Source organism: Xenopus laevis, chromosome 6L (genome assembly GCF_017654675.1).
Source record: "Xenopus laevis strain J_2021 chromosome 6L, Xenopus_laevis_v10.1, whole genome shotgun sequence".
Classification (NCBI taxonomy): Eukaryota; Metazoa; Chordata; class Amphibia; order Anura; family Pipidae; genus Xenopus; species Xenopus laevis.
The window spans coordinates 151,131,973-151,146,588 of record NC_054381.1 but is presented as its reverse complement, the minus strand read 5'-3'; the positions used below and the strand labels follow the sequence as shown (position 1 = coordinate 151,146,588).

General features: G+C 38.2%; 1 protein-coding gene across 2 annotated transcripts in view; it reads left to right on the top strand.

Annotated features, from left to right (window-relative positions):
- LOC108719407 (transmembrane protein 65) overlaps positions 1 to 5,640 on the top strand; it is a 47,547-nt gene extending 41,907 nt beyond the window's left edge. For both annotated transcript variants that reach the window (XM_041566634.1, XM_018268255.2), the window contains 3 exons: positions 2,252 to 2,294; positions 4,033 to 4,138; positions 5,138 to 5,640. In XM_041566634.1, the coding sequence (XP_041422568.1) occupies positions 2,252 to 2,294; positions 4,033 to 4,138; positions 5,138 to 5,242 (254 nt within the window). In that variant the 3' untranslated portion in view covers positions 5,243 to 5,640. The remainder of the gene's footprint in view (positions 1 to 2,251; positions 2,295 to 4,032; positions 4,139 to 5,137) is intronic.
- Positions 5,641 to 14,616: the final 8,976 nt, after the last annotated feature.

Sequence of the window (14,616 nt, the reverse complement as noted above, 5' to 3'; positions counted from 1 at the left end):
TAAGGGGGTTATTTAAGTCCGATTTTATTTTTTCTGCTACAAACTCCGATCAAATCCACTTGAGTTTCTTACACTTATTTATTATTACATTTTCCCGAAACATTGCTTTCTGGGGGGGAAAAAAAATCAGATTTTCACGATTTTCGGGTATTTCCATCCGATTTTCATGCATTTTTTATGTAACAAAATTGACAACTCTAATATAAAAAAAAAAAAAGAATTGATAACGACTATAATATATTTTGCTCTCTAATATAGGTGGTAAATAGTTTATAGTATTGGTTTTCAGCTGAAGTTCCCCTTGGACGTTCAGCAGTTTCCTTCCTTCCCTCATAACACGGTTAAAGACACAAGTATGGGATCCATTATCCGGATACCCGTTAACCATAGATCTCCAAATTACAGAAAAGCCATCTCCCATAGACTCCATTTTATCCAAATAATCCAACTTTTTAAAAGTGATTTCCTTTTCTGTGTAATAATAAAACAGTAGCTTGTACTTAATCCCAACTAAGATATAATTAATCCTTATTAGAAGCACAATGGAAGGGGATGTTTATCCATGGCCTTGATTGCTTATTAGGGAGCTCACATGCCCATTATAGCCTTGGCATTGAGTTCTTAGGAAGGTAAATCCTATGTCAGACAGTTTGGGTAAAGGACAAACCTGCACATCTTATTTACTGTATATAAAATGGTGCAGAGCACAGGGACAGCGTGTCAATTAAAGGGAAGGCTTGAAGAAAAAGAGGCATCTTGTCTCCTGATGGAGAAAGATCATTTCCTCTAGATCAGTGATCCCCAACCAGTAGCTTGTGAGTAACATGTTGCTCTCCAACCCCTTGGATGTTGCTCTAAGTGTCCTCAAAGCAGGTGTTTATTTTTAAATTCCAGGCTTGTAAGCAAGTTTTAATTGCATAAAAATGAAGTATAGTGTCAAGTAAAGCCTCTTGTAGGCTGACAGTCCACATAGGGGCTACCAAATAGCCAATCACAGCCCTTATTTGGCACCCAAGGGACTTTTTCATGTTTGTGTTGCTCCCCAACTCTTTTTACATTTGAATGTCGCTTACGGGTTAAAAAAGGTTGGGTATCCCTGCTCTAGATGATAGACTGACAGACACAGGGGGTCACAACAACATTAATGGGACTGTTACAAGACTTCTTATGGGCAGATAAATCTAGGGACCCAAAAAAAGTTTGTTTTGTAGAATACATGGTCCATGTCATTCTCTGTCTCTTGATAATGAAGGTGAATGTAAACCACAATGCACACACACACACGGCTGTCTGCTTACAAGTAACCTATGCTTTTCTGCTTCTCCCGAAAGTGGAGAAAAGGTGCACACATCAAAGCATACATAGTGGCCCCCAAAGTGTAATGATCGGCCACAAGCAGAGCATTATTGGCACACATAGTGCCCCCCATGATCTGCCACAATTGTGGATGGAAGCACTGACCACCATGAAAGGGTTTTGGCTACTACAGTTCTACCTGAAAGCATCGTGGCAGGTCATGCTTTGCCCAAATCTGCTTACTTAGTATACCCTTTAGGGATGCACCGAATCCACTTTTTTGGATTCGGCCGAATACCGAACCGAATCCGAACCCTAATTTGCATATGCAAATTAGGGGTGGGAAGTGGAAAACATTTTTTACTTCCTTGTTTTCTGACAAAAAGTCACGCAATTTCCCTCCCCACCCCTAATTTGCATATACAAATTAGGATTCGGTTCAGTCGTGCAGAAGGATTCGGCCGAATCCTGCTGAAAAAGGCCGAATCCTGGCCGAATCCAGAACCAAATCCTGGATTCGGTGCATCCCTAATACCCATAAAATTCATTATACAGAAGTTTTACCTGGGAGGAAGAATTCGGCTACATGCCTTCTCCCATAATTATGGTGAGATTGCAGCTACAAAAAGCACTAAAGGTTTCTTAAGCAGTGGACTTTAAAGATGTTGTTTTTTTTTTTTTGTTTTTTTTTTTTTGAGCCAATGCAGATTCTTTTGGGCTGGATTTCTAGAATATCTATATGGAAACCCATAAAGAAAACAGCCAATGCTGTGTTATTTCCTTTTATCCCTTCAGCCTTTGACTTGTTTCTTTTAGGGGAATCTTCTGTATCATTCTGTTAATTTCTGTTCCTTTTTTTTTTTTGCTTTTACAATATTCAATGACTGGCAGGTTTCTGTATTAAGTAAAGTCCTGAAATAATTATAATTAACACAGTCTTTGTATCTTTCTGCAGCTGCCGCCTTAGGAAACCTAGTGTCAGATTTAGCAGGACTTGGGTAAGTTTTACAGACTTAAATGAATAAACAAAAAACATATAGTTTTATGTTATAATGTGTATACATAACATTTACACTGTACCTGAGGGTTTGATGGATATCATAGATCAGCCAAAGGATGCAGGTGCACACCTGGTCTCTCCGTATCATACACGGTGCTTGGGGCAGAGGAGGACGGCACCTCCAATATTCAATGCAAACGAAGTACTCCAGCACATGTATTCTGCATAAGGGTTACTACCCGTGTTTAATGTCAAGCCAAAAAAGGTTACAACCTTTCAGGGGTGTACCCGTACCTGGCGAAGGGGTACGCCCCTGAAACGTAACCTTTTTTTGGCTTGACATTAAACACGGGTAGTAACCCTTAAGCAGAATACGTTTGATGGATATCATCCATAGGAAGGCAAAAACCCACAACTAAAGCCTCTCCAATTTGCTTCAGAGAAGGCCTTACCTGTGCTCTAGAAAGTGGAAGAATGACCCCCTCCTCCCGTCAATCAATGCCCCTTTTAATACAGCTCAAGACCTTATTTGCCCTTGATGCTGCTGACTGACATTGCTTGCTACAGACAAGTTTATCATCTACAAGGACTCCAAGGTCCTTTTCCATAATGGATTTGCCTAGTGCAGTCCCATTAAGGGTATAAGTGGATATTTTTACATCCCAGGTGCAGGACTTTACATTTATCAACATCTCATTTGCCACTTAGCTGCCCAGATTGCCAGTTTGTCAAGATCCATCTGTAAGGTGCCATATCCTGGATTGAATTAATTGGCCTTGCATAGTTTTGTGTCATCTGCAAATCCAACTTTCTTATCATTAAAGGAGAACTAAGACCAAAAAATGAATAGGGCTAAAAATGCCATGTTTCATATAGTGAACTTATTGCATCAGCCTAAAGTTTCAGCTTGTCAATAGCAGCAATGATCCAGGACTTCAAACTTGTCACAGGGGGTCACCATCTTGGAAAGTGTCTGTGACACTCACATGCTCAGTGGGCTCTGATTGGCTGTTGAGAAGCTAAGCTTAGGGCTCGTCACTAATTATCCAGCAGAAAATGAGCTTCCCTGGCTGTAATATAAGCTGATGCTACAGGTTTGCTGATTATTACATTCTGATGCTAATTGCACTGGTTTCTGTGCTGCCATGTAGTAATTATCTGTATTAATTACTAATCAGCCTTATAGTGTGACATTTCTATTCTATGTGTACTGTATATTGTGAGTGGTCCCTAAGCTCAGTAAGTGACAGCAGCTCAGATCATGTGCAGTGAATCAGCAGAAAAGAAGATGGGGAGCTACTGGGGCATCTTTGGAGACACATCTTTTATGCTAAAGGGCTTTGGTTGCCTTGGGCTGGTACAGAAGAACATTTTAGCTACTATTTTAGTTTAAATTTCCTTATCCTTTAACAACCACCCTCTGTACAAAATCCTGTAGCCAGTCTCCTATCTTTGTGCAAACAACATTAGTAAGGCCAAAATACTTAGTTTAGAGAACAGTTGTTTATGCTCACTGTTTCAAAAGCTCTGGCAGAATCCAAATAAATCTCCTGCAACCCCACTGTCCACGGTCATACTTACCAAATCATCATAAAAGAAATAAGTTCTGGATTTTACAGTAGAGTTTCCTCCAGTGGTGGAAAGAGTCCTGTTATAGCTGTTTAGTATGAGAGACTGAATAATAACTGAATCAGAACATATTAACACAGCATATTCTTAATCTATTTGTATTTTAGCCTTGCAGGTTATGTTGAAGCCATATCTTCTAGGCTGGGTCTGCCGATCCCTGACCTGACACCAAAACAAGCAGATATGTGGCAAACGCGTGTTAGTGCCCACTTGGTATGTGCAATTATTATAGACTGTACTTTCATTGGGTATACCTTTTCATATTTAGTGCAAGATATTGGGGTTTGGCACTACTTTTATCATTATTAGGGGTATGTGTTCTGAATTTATTAATTTCTATATTTTAGTGGAATGTAAGGCTATATTAAACAGGTTTTGCTGAATTGTGCTTAGTACAGGGGAATACCTATGCCGCCATAGTTTTATGGGATCTCTCTGTACAGACTATGAGCAAACTTAGGGGCTGTTCCTGCTGAATTGTGCTTAGTACAGGGAATACCTATGCTGCCATAGTTTTATGGGATCTCTCTGTACAGGCTATGAGCAAACTCAGGGGCTGTTCCTGCTGAAATGTGCTTAGTACAGGGAATACCTATGCTGCTATAGTTTTACGGGATCTCTCTGTACAGACTATGAGCAAACTTAGGGGCTGTTCCTGCTGAATTGTGCTTAGTACAGGGAATACCTATGCTGCTATAGTTTTATGGGATCTCTCTGTACAGACTATGAGCAAACTTAGGGGGCTGTTCCTGCTGAATTGTGCTTAGTACAGGGGAATACCTATGCTGCCATAGTTTTATGGGATCTCTCTGTACAGACTATGAGCAAACTTAGGGGCTGTTCCTGTGCTTAGTACAGAAAGCACCTATAATGACATACTGTAGTTTTATAGAATCTTTCTACAGGCTATGAGCAGATTTAAGTAGTACCTTAACCTACATGGTGTTAAAAGGCTGTTGATGTCAAGTAATTAATATGTGCATTATATGCTAATATATAATGTAAGTTTTAGAGGCCCATGTAAACAATATGCATCACCTACTTCTATTTTCATCTTATCCAATTTCTGGCTACTGGGAATTGTGACCGTTAATGAACTCCCAGCCGCTCTCCCTTCCACCAGAACATTACAGAACTACGTCCCAGTGTTGGAGACAAATCCATACCAAATAGTTAAAACTGAATGCCGTGTGTCACGTATTTGTTTTCCAGGGCAAAGCAATAGGAGTGTCCATTGGCTGCATACTAGGAATGTTTCCCCTTTTGTTCTTTTCTTGGGACGAAGAGAAAACTGCAGAGGAGAAGAAGAAGAAATAACATCGACCGTCCCAGTGAAACCCATAACTCGTATAGTTTGCAGTGCACAGAAAATAAGACTTGTACGTGGGAACAAACGGAACGTTGCACTTCCTCACATCATGTTCACCTGACATTCATTGACTTCCTATTTATATGCAGAGACATGGCAAACCTTGCCTGTGACTTCCAGGAAAAAAAAAAAAAGCAAGTTGGTCTGAACAGCAGTTTTCATCTATAGGAATCTCCAGCTTCTCCTGAACTCCAGCTCTTAGTCCTTTAGCTGCTGGAGGGGGGAGGCTGAGAGTTGTAGTTCAGCAATCTGCTATTGTGCTTCTCTCATTGTGACCCTATATATATATATTGCAAACACTAACTAGGTGCAGGCTCTTCCCAATAAAATGACACTATACCTGCAAGTGGCTCCTGTGTGAGACATTATTTAGTAGCAATTCTTTGTATAAACACATTTACTTTACAGAGCTGCGCAATATCTTGGCGCTCTAAAATTACTACGGATGCACCGAATCCAGGATTTGGTTCGGGATTCGTCCTTTTTCAGCAGGATTCGGATTTGGCCTGGCCAAACCGATTCTGAATCCTAATTTGCATATGCAAATTCACGTCACTTTTTGTTACAAAACAAGGAAGTAAAAAATGTTTTCCCCTTCCCACCCCTAGTTTGCATATGCAAATTAGGATTTGGTTCGGTATTCGGCTAAATCTTTCGCGAAAGATTCAGGGGTTCGTCAGTATCCAAAATAGTGGATTCCGTGCATCCCTAAAAAAAACATGTTGATAATAATAATAATAATAATAATTCAGAAGACCCATAAGCACACGCTTGGGAAGGTTTATGGGACCCTCTAGAAGCGATTGCTGTATTGTTACCATAAAACACTAAATGACACAAAGACAATAGACATTTACTGGGAGTTTGTGGCTGAGCTCAAAAATTTACTTATCCACCAATAGTGTTAGTGCTTTTAGCTTCCCATGAGAGTATTCCTTCATTAAAGGGGTGGTTTGCCTTTAAGTTAAAGGGATTGTTCACCTTTAAATTAACTTTTAGTATGATGTAGAGAGTGATATTCTGAGACAATTTGCAATTGGTGTCAATGTTTTATTTGTGGTTTTTGAGTTATTTAGCCTTTATGCAACAGCTCTCCAGATTGCTATTTAAGCAATCTGGTTGCTAGGGTCCAAATTACCCTAGCAACCATTCACTGATTTGAATAGGAGGCTGGAATATGAATAGGGGGAGAACCTGAATAGAAAGATGGGTGATAAAAAAAAAAAGAGCAATAATAGAACATGTGTAGCTTCACAGAGCTTTTGTTTTTAGATGGGGTCAGTGACCACCATTTGAAATCTGGAAAGAATCCGAAGAAAATGGCAAAAAATGAAACCATAAAAAAATAAATGATGAAGACCAATTGAAAATTTGCTTAGAATTTGCTATAACATAGTAAAAGTTAAAGGTGAATCACCCCATTAACTTTTAGTATGTTATAGAATGGACAGTACTAAGCAACATTTCAATTGGTCTTCATTATTTATATTTTATAGCTTTTGAATTATTTGCCTTCCTCTTTCCAGCTTTAAAACAAATGCTCTGTAAGGCTACAAATTATTGGTATTGCTACTTTTTATTACTCATCCTTTTTATTCGGGCCCTCTCCTATTCATATTGCATTCTTTTATTCATATCAGTGCATGGTTGCTCGGGCAATTTGGACCCTAGCAACCAGATTGCTGAAATTGCAAACTGAAGAGCCACTGAATAAAAAGCTAAATAACTCAAAAACCACAAATAATAAAAAATGAAAAACAAATGCAAATTGTCTCAGAATATCCCTCTCTATATCATACTAAAAGTTAATTTAAAGGTGAACAAACCTTCGAAACACTTGTTTCAGTTGTTTTCAGAGTGTTCCCCAGAAAGTCTTTTTTCAATACTTTTCATTATTTATTTTTTACTGTTTTTCCAAAATATAAGATTAAAGTTGAATGTTTGTGTCTCTGGTGTTGGAGTCTGTTAGCTCAGTAATTCAGGCACAGACTCTAAACTGTTCAAATTTTGCAACATTTAGTTGATCCATTTCTCAGCAGCATCTCTGGAGTATTAGTAACTATTGTATCAATTCTAACAACTGTCTGTAATGAAACTCAGATTCTGCTCAGCAGGCACAAAGATAAGAAATGTATCGACTAAATGTATCAATTTAGAACAGTTTACAGGGTCGGCGACCCCCCTCCCAGAGCTGCTTTAGAAGGTGAAATTTTTTTTTTTTAACTTTACACTTCAATATAAGAAAAACGGTGACACATAGAAAATAAAAAGTCATTGGAAAAAGTAATTATTTCTGGTGATCTATTGGAAAACATCTTGTTGTTTGAAGGTGAACAACCCCTTTAAAAAGGTGGAAGTACATCAATTAAATCTATGACCACAGCCTATTGGCTACATATAGGGGACCCTGTTGCCTCCTCAGTAGATTTCTAGGAGTAACTACCAGCTTCCCATGGCACTTAGGGCATAGACTCACGTGGAGAATCGGGGAGATTAGTCGCCGGCCTCTTCTTCGGGCGACTAATCTCCCCGAATCACCACGTGTGTCTCTGCCCTATGGATATTTCCCCTCCTGCAATTTATTTATCGTAGGCAAATGCATAAGTTGCTGGCGCTTTATAAATACATAATGACGATAATGTGCCCTGAGATCCCATTTACTGACATTAAGGCTTTGAAAGGAGTCGTCTAACTTTCTTATTGCATGGTTTTAATTGTGTTAATCACTCGCTGTGCTCAGCTGGAGCCGCATGCCTCATCTGACACCTATTGCACTGTATTCTTTATCATTTCAAATATAAATTCATTAGCATTTTCAAATGTAAAAATCATTTGCTTCCCCTTAACTTCTTTTTTTTTTTTTTTTTTAATGTGTATATTCTCCCTGAACACTGCCCTATTCCCTTATAATAATAATAATAATAATGATAATAATAATAATAATGTATTTAATCCAATGATGTAGTCTTATTGATACTCAAAGTTGTTCTTCTCTTTTTATATGATAAAGAAGACAGATAAGAAATTAAAGTTTGAAAACCGTGGGACTCCGGCCTCGGGAGCCTAATGGCTAATGAGCTGTTTCTGTTTCCGTCTCTTACAATTTGTTTTTACTGAAAGTGTCAGCGTTAATGTTTATTTCCTCCCTTTAACTCTTCAGACCTGACTGCTTGCCAACAGAGAAACATTAAGGAGGCCTAATGTCTTAAAGGGGAACTATCGCTCAAATGAAAATGTAATATAAGCTTCATCACATTAAAATAATACATTTTCTAATTATAATCAATTATAAATTCTGACCCGTTTCTGAAATAATCTAGTTAATCTTCACTCTCCCTATTCCTCTCTTCATTCTTTCTTAATAAAGATGTCGGTATTCTGATTTTAAATGACAGTTAGGTCCAAAGGGGGAGCTCCTTTTGATTAGTTCCCTATCAGGTCCTGCTAGCTGCTGATTGGTTCCTGTTCTACAGTGCAGTGAGCTGAGAGCACAGGCTGGGAATTCAGGGAGCAGGAAGTGGAAGAGAAGGGAGAGATTATTAGGGTTTTTGCAGAAATATTCAATAAATGAGCCTGAAACACTACTTTTTTTAAGCACAATTCTTCTATATCTGAATGAGTATAATGCACTGGTACATTCTTATTTTTTACACAAAATGTCTCCTTTAAATGTCAGTCAACATCTGACACCCAACTCCCGCAGGAAGAGAGAATGAAGAGAAACAGATGCTAAGAGTGAAGATGTGAAGATAAACTTGATTATTTCAGATACCATACAAAATTTTTAATTGATCGTATTTATTTCAGTATGATGAAGCCTATACAAAATTAAAATTTTTGCTATAGTTCCTCTTTAACTGAACATACTGGTGTCTTAAAGTACAGTGTTCAGCAACCTAAATAAATCAAGGCTTTTTTTTTTTTTTTTTTTTTTTTTTTTTTGCTGAACAGCATATTTATTGTTGCCTTCATCTTGATTTTTTTTAAAAGCAGTTTAGATATTACCAATGGGCTGTGCAGAGATATCTGTATACTAAATTCTGATTTTATACGTCCTGCTGTAGCTCTGGGGCTTATTAAACATAAATAATAAGCAGTCGTAATGTCTAGTTTTCTCATTATATTTGCCACTCCCTTATTTATTTGCGGCAAAAGAGAAATCTTTTAAAATATGATTTTCTTCTGGCTAAAGCCAGCTAGATGGCCCATAGAACCTTTTGTTACATATCCAAGATATACTTAAAGTGCATCATCAATATACCTTATACTCCTTGCTTGAAACACAAGTCTAGAATATGTACCTGCAGGTAACTGGAGGGGATTGGTGTATCCTCTTGTGCAGCGTGAGTTCAGTGAATTGTACTTGTGCCCAACATACATATTGGACATTGTTTTAATTAAAGAGGTTGTTCGCCTTTAAATTAACTTTAAAGTGATACTATCATGGGAAAAAAAATTTTTTTCAAAATGTATCAGTTAATAGTGCTGCTCCAGCAGAATTCTTCACTGAAATCTATTGCTCAAAAGAGCAAACAGATTTTTTTATATTCAATTTTGAAATCTGACATGGGGCTAGACATATATTCAATTTCCCAGCTGCCCTAAGTCATGTGACTTGTGTGCTGATAAACTTCAATCACTCTTTACTGCTGTACTGCCAAGTTGGAGTGATTATCACCCCCTCCCTTTCCCCCCCCAGCAGCCAAACAAAAGAACAATGGGAAGGTAACCAGATAACAGCTCCCTAACACAAGATAACAGCTGCCTGGTAGATCTAAAAACAACACTCAATAGTAAAAACCCATGTCTCACTGAGACACATTCATTTACATTGAGAAGGAAAAACAGCAGCCTGCCAGAAAGCATTTCTCTCCTAAAGTGCAGGCACAAGTCACATGACTTGGGGCAGCTGGGAAATTGACAAAATGTCTAGCCCCATGTCAGATTTCAAAATTGAATATAAAAAAATCTGTTTGATCTTTTGAGAAATGGATTTCAGTGCAGAATTCTGCTGAAGTAGCACTATTAACTGATGCGTTTTGAAAAAACATGTTTTCCGATGACAGGATCCCTTTAAGTATGACAGAGAGTCATTTTCTGTAACAACTAGTTTTGATTTTTTATTACTTGTGGTTTTGAGTTATTTAGCTTTTTATTCAGCAGCTTTCCCGTTTTGTAGTTTCAGCAATCTGGTTGCTAAGATCCAACTTACCCTAGCAACCATGCATTGATTTGAATAAGAGAATGAAATATCAATAGGAGAGGGTCTAAATAGAAAGATAAGTAATACAAAGTAACAGCAAAAAGTAAAAATATTATATTTAAAGGGGTGGTTCTCCTATAAGTTAACTTTTAGTATGTTCTAGAATGGCATATCCTGAGCAACTTTTAAATAGGCCTTCATTTTTTTTTTCTGTAGTTTTTAAATTATTTGCCTTCTTCTGACTCTTTCTGGCTTTCAAATAGGGGTCACTGACCCCATCTAAAAAAGAAAATGCTCTGTAAGGCTACACGTTTATTACTGCTATTTTTTATTACTCAATTTTCTATTCAGGCCTCTCCTATTCATATTCCAGTCTCTTATCCAAATCAGTGCATGGTTGCTAGGGGAATTTGGTCCCTAGCAACCTGGAGAGCTGCTGAATAAAAAACGAAATAACTCAAAAACCACAAATAATAAAAAATGAAAGCCAATTGCAAATTGTCTCAGAATATCACTCTCCGCATCAAACTAAAAGTTAACTCAATTGTGTAAAGTGCATAGCTGATTATTAGTCAAAATATTGTACATCAAATGCAAAACAGGAAACCTCAGCAGAAGAATCCCGGCCTAATCATCCTTTTAATGAAGATGTTTTACCATCTGTTACTCTATTCCTCATGGAGCTGCTCCGGGAACAAGTTCTTCCGCTGCCTGGCTCCCATACTCAGGAGAGAGTTGCTTCATGTACATAGACTTCACTTACTACTTTTATAGCAAATAATTGCAGCAAAAAAAAAAACACAGGAAGGAGTTGTAAGTCACAGACTGCCATTGGAACCTTTTATATTGTTAAGTTGCAGAAACATCACATATGTCCTTTGTAAGAAATAATTTGTCGCTTGTAAACCTTAAAAATAAGTGAATGTAAAATTGATGAAGGGGCTATTCTAAGCAATTTTGCAATGTACATTCATTATTTATTTATTTTAAATTCCAAGATATTAAAGGTTACATGTACTGTTAACATCAATGAATTTTGTTAAAACAGCGCCACCTGCTGGTCATTTTCTGACCAGTCTGACCACCAAGTAGTCAAGGAAGTTGTCAGGAGAAAGAAAGAGGCTGCTCTGATGTTCTTCTGCTTAGGAAAAAAAATTAGAAACCTTTCTCAAATCTTTCCTTACCTGAAAACCATCAGAGCAGCCACTTTCTTTCTCTTGACAACTTCCTTGACTACTTGGTGGTCAGACTGGTCAGAAAATGACCAGCAGGTGGCGCTGTTGCAACAAAATTGATGTTAACAGTACAGGTAATCTTTATTATCTTGGAATAAAAAATAAATAATGAATGTACAAAAGTGCTTAGAATAGCACCCTCATCAATTTTACATTCACTTATTTGTAAGGTTTACTACCAAGGGACAATGTTTCAGCCGGGGTTATGAAGAGCAAAATGTTCAGCAGATGCCATCAGATCCCCCAGGATCCTTTGTCAAGTATGGGAAACACCGCGGTTGTGTGGCCAAGCAGTGACTACAAGCTCAAGAGTGCAAGTGATAGTAAAAGAAGGCAGGGGAGATCAGTTGGCCACTTTTGGCCCAGGTAGACCAGGTTGTTTAGTCCAATGACACTTGTGCACCTCACTTTTCATACAGGGCCACTGATTCTCAGATGGATAGAGATCAATTCCTGATGTACTCCATTGTTACTGTTGCTTTGTGCCTGGGATCATTGTGCTGCAGATGAAACTGTGCTCAAACTTTAGTCTGGACCTGACACCAACTGGGTCAAAGTCATGTTTTCTGACCATCTCCAGAAGATGGGAGCTAAAGGGCACAGGACAGGTGGGTGCTGGGGTGGCACCGGGACGATAGGCCTTTGATTCCCCAGCCCTACGCTGATGCAATGCAGAGGTCTTCATGCACCTTTACCTCACACTTAAAGGAAAACTATACCCCCCAAAATGAATACTTGAGCAACAGTTTATATCAAATTAAGTGGCATATTAAAGAATCTTACCAAACTGGAATATTTATTTAAGTAAATATTGCCCTTTTACATCTCTTGCCTTGAGCCACCATATTGTGATGGTCTGTGTGCCGCCTCAGAGATCACCTGACCAGAAATACTGCAGCTCTAACTGTAACAGGAAGAAGTGAGGAAGCAAAAGGCACAACTCTGTCTGTTAATTGGCTCATGTGACCTAACATGTATGGTTTGTTGGTATGTTTGTGTGCACTGTGAATCGTACAATCCCAGGGGGCGGCCCTTATTTTTTAAAATGGCAGTTTTCTATTTATGATTACCCAATGGCACATACAACTAAAAAAGTATATTATTATGAAAATGGGTTATTTACATGAAGCAGGGTTTTACACATGAGCTGTTTTATGCAATATCTTTTTATACAGTCTTTCATTGTTTGAGGGGTATAGTTTTCCTTTAACTATTTTATTCTTTAGCTGCTTCAGAGTAAATATTGGTGTCTCTGTAGCTTCTCTCTAAAGCGTCCATTTTGTTTGCACAGATAATTGTTAAAGGGGAACTATCGTGGAAATGAAAACGTAATATAATTATCACACTGAAATAAATACAATCAATTAAATATTCTGAATGGTTTGATGGTTTGTGAAACAATGAAGTTTATATTCACTATACCTCTCTCAACATCTGTTTCGCTTCATTCTCTCTTCATGCAGCAGTTGGGTGTCAGATATTCATTGACAATTAGATCCAATATATCATATAATCGTATAGGGGGGGCTCCTTTCCTAGTAGAGCTCACTCAAGTTACTGATTCCAGTACAAACAAAATATAACACTGCCATTTGCACAAATCCTGCATGTAGAGAGACATGATGTCTGGTAATTTTAATAGAGTGAGCTCTAATACATCTGCTAGGAAAGGAGCCCCCCCCTATAAGATATATTGTATCTAACTGTCAATGAATATCTGACACCCAACTGCTGAATGAAGACAGAATGAAGAGAAACAGATGCTGAGAGAGGGATAGTGAAGATAAACTTGATTATTTCAGAAACAATGCAGAATTTTTATTGTATTTAGAAAGCTTCTTATTTCAGTATGATGAACTTATATTAAATTCTCATTTTCGTAATAGTTCCCCTTTAAGGAAATGTAGTTAAAGTGTGCTTCAAAAGCGGATTAGGCTCCTTGCAGCCCCGGGTGCAAGCCGTACCCTCTGCCAGAGCAAAGTATACATGTAGCAAATAAAGCAGCAACACTCCGGTATCTTTGAAAAATTGTAAAGTTTTTAAATTTTTCAAAGATACCGGAGTGCTGCTGCTTTATTTGCTGCAGTTCCCCTTTTAAGGGACACCTTTTTAAGGTAGTGTCTGGCTGGTTCAATGTATCTTCCAACTCAAGTTGATTGAACCAACAGTGCCCATTGGGACCTCCAGACATGGATTTTGTTTTGTAACATTCATTTTGTATTCATTTATCTGTCACTTCCTTGGAATGCCCTTTACTGTTCAATTTCACCGATGCCCTTCAGATTCCCAATCTGAATAATGATCCCATGCCCATGAGACTTGTACCCAGGAACCGGGGCAGGTATTTGAATGATTCAGGGGTGGAGCGTAACTACAAGGTAATTTGGCCTTGTTAGGGGCAATTATATTTCATTTTAAAATAAAAGCTTTGACAATGCAGGGATTCAATATATATGCAAATAGCACATTTCGATTTACTTGTTTTTATTTTTTTGCTAACTTATAACAATTTATCATTATAAGACCAATTTAGCGTTTTGGGTTTTTGAATTGAAAATATTAGAGAATAAAATGTTAGTGTAGGATATTGTTTGGTAAAATGAGAGAACTGGTCAGGGGACTGAATACTTGCGTAAGGTAAAGTCCTGTGTGGGTCCAGTTTTTGAAACCCATACCAGCAACCAGGGCCGCCATTAGAAATCACGAGGCCTCGTACAACAAAATTTTTGGGGGCCCGCCCACCCCAAGCCCCACCCCAGATCCCGCCCACTCCACACAACAGTTAAAAGACCACACAGACATCAGCGCTAAAAAAGGTAACCCCCCCACACACACAAGTTATAACAAGCTATTGATGGTCAGGGCCCCCTTATAAGTATAAAAA